At 46.0% G+C, this 14,620-nt stretch overlaps 1 protein-coding gene across 5 annotated transcripts in view; it reads right to left on the bottom strand.

Moving 5' to 3' along the window:
- Window positions 1-14,620, bottom strand: part of ARHGAP27 (Rho GTPase activating protein 27) — a 68,608-nt gene that overhangs the window by 37,614 nt on the left and 16,374 nt on the right. Inside the window, exon 1 of one of the 5 annotated variants that reach the window (XM_081837716.1) lies at window positions 3,989-4,137. The exons of the other annotated variants lie outside the window; for them this stretch is intronic. Within the exon in view, the coding sequence (XP_081693842.1) occupies window positions 3,989-4,054 (66 nt within the window). The 5' untranslated portion in view covers window positions 4,055-4,137. Of the gene's footprint in view, window positions 1-3,988; window positions 4,138-14,620 lie in introns of those variants that run through there. 5 annotated transcript variants of the gene reach the window in all.

Genomic DNA, 14,620 nt, shown 5'->3' with positions numbered 1-14,620 from the left:
GGAGTTTCTGGGTCAGCTTTAAGGGCAGCCCCGCGTAGAGCGAGTTACAATAATCAAGCCTGGAGGTGACCATCGCATGGATCACTGTGGCCAGCTCAAGACAAGTCACTGGTCTCAAGGCGCTTCTGGACAACCTGTTTATTGAGCACTCACCCCAATCTGTTTGCAAGGAGATTAGACAACCTGGGCAAACAAACATTCACTCCATTTGTTTACGGAGCGGCCGGTGCAAGTATTAACCCAAGCTTCTCATTACAGTGGTGCCTCGCAAGACGAACGCCTCGCAAGACAGAAAACCCGCTAGACGAAAGGGTTTTCCGTTTTGGAGGCGCTTCACAAAACGAATTTCCCTATGGGCTTGCTTCGCAAGACGAAATGTCTTGCGAGTTCCTGCGGGTTTTTTCCCCTCCCCCCCCCTTTTCCTAAGCCGCTAAGCCGCTTATCAGCTGATCCGCTAAAAGCCGCTAAACCGCTAATAGCGCTAATCTGCTAAGCTGTCAATGGGCTTGCTTCGCAAGACGAAAAAACCGCTATACGAAGAGCCTCACGGAACGGATTAATTTCGTCTTGCGAGGCACCACTGTACATTTTCTCACCACCTTCCCTATTGCAAAAATAATCCAATATTTGGGGGAATCGGGTTTGTTGCACAAGGCCTTGAATTGCACAACCTGAATTTGCTGGCAAGCAATGGAATCCCACCTGAAAATATTAACAGAATAAGAAATAACCCTCCACTCTCAACCAATCTGAACCTGAAATGTTCCTTCTTTGCAAAACAGATTTGGAAGAGAAACGGTGACCTAATGATAGTGAGGGGATCATCACTCTGCATATTCTACCACTGAATGCAATTCTGCAGCTAAGCCCTGGCTGAGTTTATGGGAGGAAGTGGAGGCGCCAGATTTCACCCCCAACAGCAGACATGGGTGGAGGCGGAGAAAACCTATTTTGTGCTCTCTTCAAATCACTCAGCTTGAAACACCACCAGGGCCACTTTTAAGTCGTCTGTGGCAATGGGATCTTTGAAGGCCTGAACATGGAGAGCAAAACAGGTCTGCTGCAATGAGGCCACTGTCTCCCTTAGGCCAGCACCCTGTCTCCAAGAGAGGTCAGCCAGTCCCAGAGGCAGAAGATGAAAGCAGGACCCTATGCTCAGAATCTAGCATTCAAAACCAAACTGTCTCTGGATACAGAAACCCCACTTTGTGGTCAAGGCCGGCCTACGTTACTGGTCTGTATTAAGGAACACAAAGAAACTGCACGAAGCGCTTGGAACGCAGGAAAAGCGTCACTTCAAATATTTTTAGTGGCCGGCTAACAGTCATGGTACTGGAGGAGACTCTTGAGAGTCCTATGGACTGCAAGAAGATCAAACCTATCCATTCTGAAGGAAATCAGCCCCGAGTGCTCACTGGAAGGACAGATCCTGAAGCTGAGGCTCCAATACTTTGGCCACCTCATGAGAAGAGAAGACTCCCTGGAAAAGACCCTGATGTTGGGAAAGATGGAGGGCACAAAGAGAAGAGGACGACAGAGGACGAGATGGTTGGACAGTGTTCTCGAAGCTACCAGCATGAGTTTGACCAAACTGCGGGAGGCAGTGGAAGACAGGAGTGCCTGGCGTGCTCTGGTCCATGGGGTCACGAAGAGTCGGACTCGACTAAATGACTAAACAACAAGTCATGCAAACTGCTCGAAGACCTCAGTAGATTCCAAACAGTTGCAATCTCATGCATGCTTATTCCAGAGCAAGTCCCAGTCATTGTGGCCGTGACTCCAGCCAGACTGACCTGCTCTTTAGGCCGCAAATGGGTCACTGCAGCCCTCCAAACTGCTCTTTGGAGTAATAGCACCAGCATATATTTAAAAAAGCGGGCCCCCCCATTATGGCACCCAATTCCAAGAGATAGTACACAAGCCCCATCTGTGGTCTCTTTTAAACAGGCTGTAAAAGGCTGATTTATTTACTGTGTCCTTTGGGGGTTGGATTAGAAGGTCTGGTAGTCTTCAGTCTCCTTGCAGGGCGCAGTATTATTAGGGCACCACAGAAATATTCAGATGATGGTCTTTGGGGGAGAGGGTGATAAAAAAAAATAATCCCAGAAAAATCTCTTCAGAGAGAAAATTAGCTCAGCTCTACATTTATCACAATGGCCCCCACTTTCTTGTCCCTGACTAAATTTAGACCTTTGGCATTTTTACTTCCCCTTCCTGTCTCAGTCTTGCCAATGTGGGGAGGAGAAGGAGGGAGAGCAAACCCCAAACAGCTCTAAATTGCCTGAGCAAAGTTCAGGTCCTGAAAAGGCTTTTTTACTTGTCCAAAGGTGCAAAGCTCCACAAGTCTCCTTGGAAGCAAGCTCAGTAGGGCTTATGACTAGATATGGGACTGCAGCCTAACGTTTTCCAGACAGGGCACCAGCTTTCAGTTCACGGTGCTTTTGGGGGCGGGGGGGGGGGAGGGAGGAGGGACAGCAGATTGTGAAACACTTTTTCATGCAACACTTAAAACGCAGAGCAAGTTCTAGACCTGGCCAAGAGTGGATACATCAGGATTTCCCACCTCTAAACATTTCCAGAAGCCAACTTTCCCATCAAAGTATAGCATTATTATTATTATTATTATTATTATTATTATTATTATTATTATTATTTTTTTAATGTTTGATGTCTTACTGTGTTTCAATTTGTTGTCAGTCACCTAGAGTGGCTGGGGTAATCCAGTCAGATGGGTGGCATATAAACAATAAAAATATTATTGTTATTATTATTATAGCATGCCACTGTTTAGAAAAGCAATGGTAAATACTGTACTCTAGCCCCCTGGCCTCTTCCCACTATAACAGCTGCATGGAGCATTGAATGTAGTCAAAGAACGGGCTCGCTGCTCTAATCTACAGGCCTCCTGTGCTTTCCACAGAAATCTGACAAGGCACATCTGCTGAAATCTGGCACTGTTTTTGCTGTAATTGTATTTTAAGTTATGTTGGGAGCTGTAGTCTTGAGACTCTATTGTACAGGGAGCGGCGGATGTTTCAATGTTTTAGTTGACTAGTTACTACATTCATTAGATTTTATTTATTATTTATCTCATTTCTTTACCGCTGTATATTCTTAAGAAAAAACCCCCAAAGCGGTTTATAAACACGTTAAAACGTCAAGTAAAAACAACCCAGGATAAAACATAAATATAAAGCATACGTTCAAAGCAACACAGTTAAACACTGACTAGAATTATTCCTACATATTTTTGTTATATATGCATATATATAATGTTTAGCTTGTCTACCTTGTGCACCTTCTTGTGCAAAAATGTTCACTTTTGAAAGACAGGATATAAAATCTAGAATAAATAAATAGATTTACCAGTCACAGAGGTGCTGCGATGGGGAATCCTGCGTAGGCCCATCTTCTGACAATCATGGGATAGAGGCCCAGAGCTTTGGGGTGAGGGCGGGGTGTGTGTGTGTGTGTGGATTTTACATGGTGGAAATTATTATGAATTTCCTGCTATCATCCACCACCTCTTCTAAACAGGGTGTGATGTATTTTAATCAGCAATTGGAATACCCTTCCCCCTTGTTGACTACTTTCTAAAAGGCGTGCATGAACTTCCCTAGGAATCTCATATTCCTAGCCCCAGATATGCAAGTGACCGACTGTAGCTATTCAACAGAGAGAGAGCGCAAACACTCTGCACATGCCCAGAGGCCCTAACACAGGCACCCCCAAACTCGGCCCTCCAGATGTTTTGGGACTACAACTCCCATCATCCCTAGCTAACAGGACCAGTGGTCAGGGATGATGGGAGTTGTAGTCCCAAAACATCTGGCGGGCCGAGTTTGGGGGTGCCTGCCCTAACACATCCACATATTTCCAGCCCTAGTCCATGGAGTACAAGGCAAGTTCTGCACCACCTCAAAAGCAAGCGCTAAAGCAGCACTCTTGAATTAGTTAGCAACTATCTACCTTTCCCACATCACCATACCTTGGGAAGGTCAGGCGGACGACGTGATTTGCGCCGGGAAAACGCTCTGGGGACCCAGTCGCCCATTGCCAACGCCAGCCAAGGAGGTATGTCACAGAACCCAGACGCAGCGCCTTAATGGGGAGAAAATGGATGAGGGCGGGCGGGAAAGGGACAATTCACTTTCTCAACCACCGGCCAATCACGAGGGAAGGAGCAACACAACGCAGTGCACAAAACAAGAACCCTTGCCGATTGCCTTTTGCAGGTTTCCTGTTGAGGTTTGTGGGATAGATCAGTTGCTGTGACAACAGGGGCGTTAAGTCCTACCTAATGCGCTCTACTGACAGTTTCATAGTCACTCATCAAGACTTCCTCCTCTATGCTCCTGGGGCCATGCGCAGGGAAATGCCAAGGATTCAGTCCCTCAGCAAACCCTACGTTTTTTGACCTGGGAGCCCTACATCCCAACAGTTAAAAGGTAAAGGGACCCCTGACCATTAGGTCTAGTCGTGACCAACTCTGAGGTTACGGCGCTCATCTCTCTTTATTGGCCGAGGGAGCCGGCGTACATGCGGCCAGCATGACTAAGCCGCTTCTGGTGAACCAGAGCAGCGCACGGAAACGCTGTTTACCTTCCCACCGGAGTGGTACCTATTTATCTACTTGCACTTTGAGGTGCTTTCGAACTGCTAGGTTGGCAGGAGCAGGGACCAAGCAACGGGAGCTCACCCTGTCACGGGGATTCAAACCGACGACCTTCTGATCGGCAAACCCTAGGCTGTGTGGTTTAACCCACAGCGCCACCCGCGTCCCATATGCAGAATGTAGGCACCCTATATATAGAAATGAGCAAACCAGTGATATTTTAGGGAGCAGGCTAGCAGACGGGACCCATTACTTCCATCATAGGAACCTACACAAAACAATGTTGCTGTGTGTAGGTTTTATTATATTTGTTTCCCATCTTATATTTTGGAAATGTACATCCAGTTTTTTCCCCTTTTAAGTTTTTTGGGGCCCCCAAGAGAGTGGGGCCCTAAGCTATAGCTTGTTTAGCTTATATGTAAATCCAGCACTGGTTTGGACGAGATGATCCTCAGGCTTGCTTCCAACTCTACAGATCTATGATTCTATGAAATCTTAGTCCTGCGACCATAATAATGGTGGGGCTAGCAACCCCAGAACCAGACTCTGTTTTTGTATGCTAAAGACCTTTCATAATGACATCTGCACAAGCCCATGACAAAACAGCAGCTAAAATATATACTGAACGGGGAGACAGGAAGGATACATCACAAAAGGCGCTATAGCAACTCAGGGAACTTTATTAAAAGAGAGGGAGAAACTTTACTGGGTAGTTAGAAAACTGAACACACCCCCCTCACAGTTACTCTGACCTTGACGTGTTTGCATGCGGCCCATCAAGTATTAGATCACTGGGTGTGTTTTGCAAAGCAGTTATGCGCAAGAAATTAAATCAGAGGCCAACAAGAACTCTGTGGCACCCGCTGCAATAAACCTGAATTTTAACATTCCCAAGAAGCAGCGTGCTGAGGGCTGGACAGGAGGTGCTGGTTAGCGAAACCAAGTGGTAAACTCGAGAATCCACATAAAAAAGCAACTTCTCACGTGCTGGTACTTCAAGACAATCAAACTGTCCATCTCTCCCACCCTCACCTAAATGCTTCTATGCTTAAAGCATCTACAGGTACTGCAATCCATCAACAATCCTCTTCAGTCTTAACAGGATGCCTTCGTGGGAGACTTCGCAAAGTGGGCTCTAGCCCAAGAAAACTGAAAATAAAACAGGTGATTCACAGTGCAACCATTTGCATGTTTACTTAGAAGAACGGATCGTGGTACTGAGGGGAGACAAACAGGCCTAGCAAGTTGAGTGTGCATAATATTGTCACTGTCACATCTCTCTACTTAAGCCTGATTTCTGTATTATCAGTGTGTGGTGCTTCTGTTTGTTTATTCAAATTCTCCCATGTAACCACAAAAAACACAGCTTCCATCCGGCTGACAGATTGAATTACAGTGGTACCTTGGGTTAAGTACTTAATTCCTTCCGGAGGTCGGTTCTTAACCTGAAACTGTTCTTAACCTGAAGCACCACTTTAGCTAATGGGGCCTCCTGCTGCCGCCACGCCGCCGGAGCACGATTTCTGTTCTTATCCTAAAGCTAAGTTCTTAACCTGAAGCACTATTTCTGGGTTAGCGGAGTCTGTAACCTGAAGTGTATGTAACCTGAAGTGTATGTAACCCGAGGTACCACTGTACAGAAATATAGTATGAGATGATAACGAGGGCTAAACAAATCAAACCTGTATGTTCGTTTATAGCTGCAAACTGCACCAATAAGATTCCTCACCTTTGCTCTACCCTCAAATTAAGAGCATTTAGATGGGTCGCAAACAGCACAAGAGAAGCTCAAGAGATTCCTTTCGGCAACATGGGACAAAAGCAAGTGTCTTATTTGATGCCACCAGATTTAACACACTACAGCTGCTCTCCTGGAAACCTTCATCCGGAAGTTCCCAATGAGATCTGCCAGGAAACACCACTCACTACCTTACAAAACAGTTAAATGCCTCTAAATGCCACTTGTAAAAATGCAAAAATTTGACCAAACTGCAGGAAGCCGTGGAAGACAGGTGTGCCTGGCGTGCTCTGGTCCATGGGGTCACGAAGAGTCAGACACGACTAAACGACTAAACAACAACAACAAAAATGCAAAATATCCACTTCAAACCAAAGAGAAAAGGACCTGTTTTACATGCAATACTGCGTTGTGAACCTGCCCAAGCCCCCATCTTCATTAAGAGAGAAGTCTTAGGGCTACACTTTTGATGAGAGGCACCTGCTCAAAAACTCTGATCAGCAATCTGTAATGGACACAGGGAGATTTACACAAATTTCTACTTACCCCGGGAGCAAAGAAATCGCTACCTTAGGCCTTCACTTTGCCTAGCTGGATTTTTCAGCAAACAGCCCCACCCCGCCCTGCTAGGACAGGTAAGGCAAACGGGTCATTTGCATAAGAGAAAAGGGGCGAGGCCTCCGTGGTTTTAACCCTCTCCTTGCCTCATTCGGCCCCTGGACTCCTCCTCTGCCACCGAATCACCTGCAGAGAACGCGTGGCTGGAAGGCAGAATACCACGAGACAGGATGTGGCTTCCAAGCAGGGACAGGTTGTGGTTTTGTTGTTGCTGTAATAACCCTCCCCTGGAGGCCAGCATCCACCAGGGCGACGCTGTTTTTAATTCAGCCTTTCGAGGTGCAAAGGAACAGGAGGAGCAACTCTGAGAAGATGCAAGGTGCACTATTTCACTACTAAGTGCACATTTCACTACTAAGTGCACACACTACTAGGTGCACACACAGTTGCACCTCTGGGACTGGGGGGGGGGGATATTCCCCAATCAAAGGCTGTCACTTGCATTTTTAAAATATTGCAATTTTTATTAAAATTTAAAAAAGAATGAAAGAGTGACAGTGTCGTCTTTCCCCCCAGCATTGCACATATTCAATCATAAATCAATCATTTCTGTGTCAATCTGCTTTGGGATTAGTTTAGAATGAAAAGCAGAATAGAAATGGATTTTAATGGAGATTTTTGTTAAGAATCCTGAAAAAATACATTCTAAAATTACATTTATCCCAAAATATACATTTTTAATGTATCTTGGTACTTTTTTTTTTTTGAGCAGAGAACTGTATTGCAAAACCCACAGAAGCGAAAATACCCAGAAATAACTGCATTCCCCCACTTAAAAATGCACTTAAAAATGCAGAGCAGGCTCAGTCCCCAGTGGACTCGGGTGTATGAATTTGGCTAGCAACCATCCCTGCCACCCTCTACATTTCAGCACACCTTCAAGGTTTCTCCTGAAACTAATGAGAACATTTTAATTTTATTTATTTATTGGTCATTTTGAGAAAGAAGAATGATCCACATATATTTGGCTTGTCAGGTGCATCAGGGAAGCTCATAAACATCAGGGAAGCTCATAAACGTCATTCATCAGGGCAAAATTCAACCCCTGTGGTTAATCCCCAGCATCAAAACTGAATGCAGAGTCTACCTTGCATCTTTACAAACCTAGGAACACCCACCTCCTGGTTGAGGCAAGTAACTCTCACAACGTCCTGTGGCAATTATTTTCACAAAGTGCTTAAAAAGATGCACTGTAATCATTGCTAGCAGTCTCCAACGGACGTATCCCATGCATTTCTCAAGCTCTTTTAACAGCCCCATCCTATGCCAAGGGAGATGGACCAAGGCCCACAAAAATAAATTAAGAGCACCTAACATTGCATAGGGACGCAGATGGCACTGTGGGTTAAACCACAGAGCCTAAGACTTGCCGATCAGAAGGTCGGCGGTTCAAATCCCCGCGACGGGGTGAGCTCCCGTTGCTCGGTCCCTGCTCCTTCCAACCTAGCAGTTCGAAAGCATGTCAAAGTGCAAGTAGATAAATAGGTACCGCTCCGGCGGGAAGGTAAACGGCATTTCCGTGCGCTGCTCTGGTTCGCCAGAAGTGGCGTAGTCATGCTGGCCACATGACCCGGAAGCTGTACGCCTGCTCCCTTGGCCAGTAAAGCGAGATGAGCGCCGCAACCCCAGAGTCGTCCGCGACTGGACCTAACGGTCAGGGTTCCCTTTACCTTTACCTAACATTGCATAAAATTAGGCTGAAATCATTTGCGCATCAGCCTGAGAGTAAATCAGTTTTGAATTGGTGAGACTGACTGTGAACATGCATAGGACTGGTCTGTAAGCAACAACAAATCAAACAGTTCTAATGGCCCTTTCCACTTCCTGTGATGATATATATTCCATACGACAGCTATGCATCTCAGAGCAACAAAATTCCTAAGACCTCATTAGTTAGAAACCCGTTGTCAATTTCAGCGCATAGCTCCAGGTGCAAAAGCTACTGGTTACCTTTTAAATCTTTGAATCCTTCCACTACATTTCTGCTTGTTTGAAAACAAAAGTATTTTTTGTTTAAAAATTAAGGAAGACAACCTTTCCATCCTGATCATATTAATTATCATTTACATCATTCACCAATAAAATCTCCTCCTTCAGAGAACATCCCATTTTAACGGCAGAGTGTATATATTGCTACATACCACCCCAATCCCCACAGCAGTGCGAGAGTCCAGGATTTCTTTGGGGAAATGAGGCACAGCGGAGATTGTGGCGTCTTTATGACATATGGTTTATTTATACAACCTGACCCTAAGGCTGCACATAGCAGTCATACCCCAAGATGCTCTGCCTCCTCCATAAGTGCAGTACAGTGGTACCTCGGGTTAAGTACTTAATTCGTTCCAGAGGTCTGTTCTTAACCTGAAACTGTTCTTAACCTGAAGCACCACTTTAGCTAATGGGGCCTCCCACCGCGCCACCGGAGCACAATTTCTGTTCTCATCCTGAAGCAAAGTTCTTAACCTGAAGCACTATTTCTGGGTAAGCGGAGTCTGTAACCTGAAGCGTATGTAACCTAAAGCGTATGTAACCTGAGGTACCACTGTATTGCATTCAAACACATCCCAGCCATTTCTCTGCCTCTCTCTCCAGCCCCACTGCTCGATAACTCAGTTGCATAACTCTTAAAACTCTGCCCTAAGCTCTTGTCCATATTGCTTCCCTTCCCTTCTCAAAGCTCTTGGCTTTTATCTCTCCAGTTAAAGGGCTCCCACTTCTCTAAGGTGAGTTTCTTTTGATTGCTAAAGACCAATTACCCAAGCTAGTCCTGACTTAATTAGCCCCAGCACTTGGCTTCATTAAAAGATTAGCAAGGTCTGGCACAGCTCAAATTCGCAATTGGGTCTATCCTAAATACAAATGAGTCTGACTATTTCCTGCCTTTAATACTCCAAACCTAAATTAAATCCTACCACTAGCATAATCTGGAATCTAGGGTGTCTTGCACCCCCAGATTCATAACAATATGATTAATTTCAAACACGTGCACGCACACAAACACACACACCCCAAGATGGCAACTTCAGATTTAATAAATTCAGGTCCCCTGGGCAAAACTGCTGGGACAGGTTAGCAAGGTTGCCAACTTCTGTCCCTGGCTCTTGCTCCTCGCCTTGAAAAGCAGCTTGATCTACTGTCATCAAGAAGCTGTGAAACCCTCACTTCCTGTGCATCAAGCAGTTGTTAAAGGCACAGGATTTCCTCCTGTTAGGTTGTGGGTGAACATATCAGACGACACAGAGATTCTTCAAACAGCTCTTGTTTATTCACAAGCCAGGACAGAACTGAACTGAAGGGTTCAGTCAGCCTGCTTATATAGAGCTCCAGTACGACGTTACTGTAGCAACTTTCTAAAACTATCCAATCACTGAACGTCACTTTCGATCCCTTATTTGCATAACTATCTACAGTATCCCCCTGCTGGCCCAGGGTGAGAACTTCAGTACATAACACCTCCCCCACCTACCAGACTTGTAGCTTTATAAACCAGGGATAGAAGTTGGGGGACTTTGGCAGAAGCAGAACAGACAACAAAGCCTTCTACTGGAAGATACGGTGCACATGTCTGCATCTAGATGTCCCAGGTTTGATTTCTGGCTTCTTTAGGTAGGACTCCCGGGAGAGACCCCTCTCTGAAATGTTGGAGACCTGTTGCCAGTCAGTGCAAACAATACTGAGATAGCTGGAGTAATGATCAGAAACATAAGATATGGCCTCATACTAAAAAGCTACATGGTGAAGTGGGTGCAAAGACGGTTGTCACTGAGCATCGCTCCATCAGCATCCTAGCTCAAAGGACCCTGTAGTGGAGTGTTTCTGGAGGAAGCAGAAACAGGCACCTTGTACAGTGGTACCTCAGGTTAAGTATTTAAATCGTTCCGGAGGTCTGTTCTTAACCTGAAACTGTTCTTAACCTGAAGCACTACTTTAGCTAATGGGGCCTCCTGCTGCCGCCGCGCTGCCAAAGCACGATTCCTGTTCTCATCCTAAAGGAAAGTTATTGACCTGAAGCACTATTTCTGGGTTAGTGGAGTCTGTAACCTGAAGCGTATGTAACCCGAGGTACCACTGTAGTCCCTCACACAGCAACCCATGAAGTCATGTACAGTGGTACCTACATCACTTTGCCAACAAAGGTCCGTATAGTTAAAGCTATGGTTTTCCCAGTAATTATGTATGGAAGTGAGAGCTGGACCATAAAGAAGGCTGATCGCCAAAGAATGGATGCTTTTGAATTATGGTGCTGGAGGAGACTCTTGAGAGTCCCATGGACTGCAAGAAGATCAAACCTCTCCATTCTGAAGGAAATCAGCCCTGAGTGCTCACTGGAAGGACAGATCCTGAAGCTGAGGATCCAATACTTTGGCCACCTCATGAGAAGAGAAGACTCCCTGGAAAAGACCCTGATGTTGGGAAAGATTGAGGGCACAAGGAGAAGGGGATGACAGAGATGGTTGGACAGTGTTCTTGAAGCTACCAGCATGACTTTGACCAAACTGCAGGAGGCAGTGGAAGACAGGAGTGCCTGGCGTGCTCTGGTCCATGGGGTCACGAAGAGTCGGACACGACTAAACAACTAAACAACTAAACAACAACAACAACAACAGTTGAGGTAATCCGTCCGAAAATAACCTCCCCAAAATGAACGTTTGTCATTTTTCAGCAACTAAATAGATTCAGCCTCAGGAGAAAAAGTGGTGGAATCTTTCCCTGCTGCTCAGGCTGCACTGTCAAGGTAGTCCTATGGTCAGCCTTCCGGAGTCACCATAGCTGTCAACTTACAGATTTGAAAATAAGGGACCAGCAGCCTTGAAAATAAGAGATCAGCAGCCAAAATAAGGCATTTTGCTTAGCTTATGCACGTCGGGGCTGCCATCGTCCTGGCGCGAGGAGTTCCATTGGCCCTTCCCCGCCCGAGAGAGACTCTCACCCACGAGCCCAGCATGAGGTGGTTGCATCACCGCGGTGGCCGCTGAAGCGCCGCCCTTCTGCGTCCCTCCCCATGCCCTCCTCTTCCTCCTCCCTCAGGCCACCTCCGCAGCCGCCTCCAGCTTCCCCTGGCAGCGCGGCGGAAGTCTCGCAAGAGAGGGGCTGCCTGCCCCCCTGCCACCACCCGTCTCCTCACGACGCACCCATGAGGGGGAAAAGGGAGAGACGAAGACACGGCAACTCGTGTTCGCGCACTCTCTCGCAGTTCAGGACCCCGAGCCGCTGCTTCCCTCCCGAGCCGGGCGAGCATGAAACCTGGGAAATTTAAGGGACATCATCAATCTGGGACAGCAGCAGGACACGGCGCTGGGATAAGGGAGTTTCCCGCCAAATAAGGGACGGTTGACAGCTATGCCTCTCACAGGGACAGGGACCCATGTGGAGTGTCGTTTGGCATCTACCAAAGGGCTATCAGTTTGTTCAGCTCTGGCCACTGCCCCAGGGTGTGGTCTCTGGCATGCACAATTCCCTACTTCACCCTGTTATTTATAGCAAGGCAAGGCAGAGCATATTACATAAACTGAGGTGCCAGGGAAGAGTTACATAAACCAAGGTGTCACTCCAGACCTGTGGCTAAAATAGTAAAGGCAGTGTAATAACATAACTCAGCCCTGGAAGCTTGCGCCCAAATATCTGGAGGGGTTTCTGGCAAGTCTCCTCTGCCTCTGAAAAGCTGGATGATAGGCACACATTTAAACTGAACATTTCCCCATGCAGGGGAAGCTTCTCCTGCTGGATTTCTGCCTGGCACACAGCTGCGAAAGGCACAGGAGCCTCACTAGAGAAAACGGTGACACCTCAAGGTGAGGAGGTTTGTTGGGCGATTTTATAAAAAGAGAAACATGGAGCCTTAAAACTGCTGGGAAATAACACCCTTTGCCCTGCAAATTATTACATTTCTAGGGATGTATAAAACCTCTCAATTTCAATTTCAGTTTCTCAGTTTTCCACTCTTCAGTTCTCCACATTTTCATGTCAGTTTGTTATACAGTGGTACCTTGGGTTTCATACGCTTCAGGTTACATACGCTTCAGGTTACATACTCTGCTAACCCAGAAATAGTGCTTCAGGTTAAGAACTTTGCTTCAGGATGAGAACAGAAATCATGCTCTGGCGGCGCGGCAGCAGCAGGAGGCCCCATTAGCTAAAGTGGTGCTTCAGGTTAAGAACCGTTTCAGGTTAAGAACAGACCTCTGGAATGAATTAAGTTCTTAACCCGAGGTACCACTGTGTATATATATATATTTTCAAGTCCTCACAAACATTTGCCGGCGTTTTAGTGTAAATGTATCCCAATATTCATATTTTCGAAAGCAATTTCCCCTGACATAATGCATTTTTATGCCTTTTTAAAAAAACAAATATGCGCACTTCCTCCCAATATTCACATTTTTGTACGCTTCATTTGGTTGCAGAACTGTGTCAAAAAAAGTGGATAAATGCTAACTTTGAAGGATAGCTGTGTTTTGGTCCACGTATTGTGAACGAAGTAGATTCACTTTAATGTCTGAACCAAAAATTTCCCCTCTTGTAGGTGAGGGAAGCTTAAACGGCACAGGCCAGATCTGCCTATTCAGTGGGATATGATACTCATATGGCTACGTTTCTCTCCCTGCCCCAGTATAAATACTCCAAGACAAACTCTTAACGAGCTCGGGTTAATCAAATTATGCACTGCCAAGCGGCTTCATGGCCTCTCGGGCTGCAGAGTTAGGAACCAGCTGGGTGAGCTGTCATTCTGACTGTGCATGAGTCATTAGTTAAATTAGAGCTACCTTGTTCTGTCTCTGCAGGCAAACATTTGCTGAAGGACTGAGTCACACAGGACCCTCCAAATATTAAGACCTCCAGGCAGGCAGGAGCAGTCTTCAAAAGAAGCACAGGCATCACCTGCTGACAGGTGCTGCCTTTCCTGAGATGTGGTCTCTACCTGTCGCAGAATCAGGTGGGAAAGTGGACTCTACCACTCGACAGAGCAGATGGGGAAATTTCATATTTAAATACTTTTTAAAAAACCCTTTTAATTCTCTTTTTTTAAAAAAAAACTCCCAAAGAAAACTAACACAGCAGACAAATATTAGAAGTTTTCTACTTAATGTGCTATTTTTCTTCTTCTGTTTGCTGGAATTATTGGGGGGGGGACATGCAAAAATGGTATCTCCCACCTGTGGTCTTCTTAAGATGTTCCTTCTGCCCCATCAATTGATCAAGCTTTAGTGAGGTGCTGCCACCTGCTGGATCCTCTGAGTTTGCAGGAGGAAAGGATCCATTTCAAGCATTTTTAACATGTTTGGTTTCCTATTTTGCTACAGTTGTTACCTCCTCACTTACTGGAGAACCTATTTGCAGCTGTTTCATAGGATCATAGAATTACAGAGATGGAAGGGTTCCAAGGGTCATCTAGTCCAACCCCCTCCTGCAACGCAGGAATCACAACTAAAGAGACCCTGACAAGGCCTCTGTTTAAAAACCTCCAATGAAGGAGAGTCCTATAGACAGCAATTCAAAAGGGCTCAGCACAGAAATTTAATGATGGGGAGATGCACCTGTTGCATTTCTGCCTGCTTTGCCTTCCAGATGTTGAACAGCACATATTTTCCCAATCGCAGGGATGGGACTCCTGGTGTGATTAATGCACGTTTGTCTTAAATACACCAAAG

The sequence above is a fragment of the Podarcis erhardii genome, assembly GCF_964252035.2.
Source record: "Podarcis erhardii genome assembly, chromosome: 13".
Lineage (NCBI taxonomy): Eukaryota > Metazoa > Chordata > Lepidosauria > Squamata > Lacertidae > Podarcis > Podarcis erhardii.
This window is presented reverse-complemented; position numbering and strand designations above follow the sequence as displayed.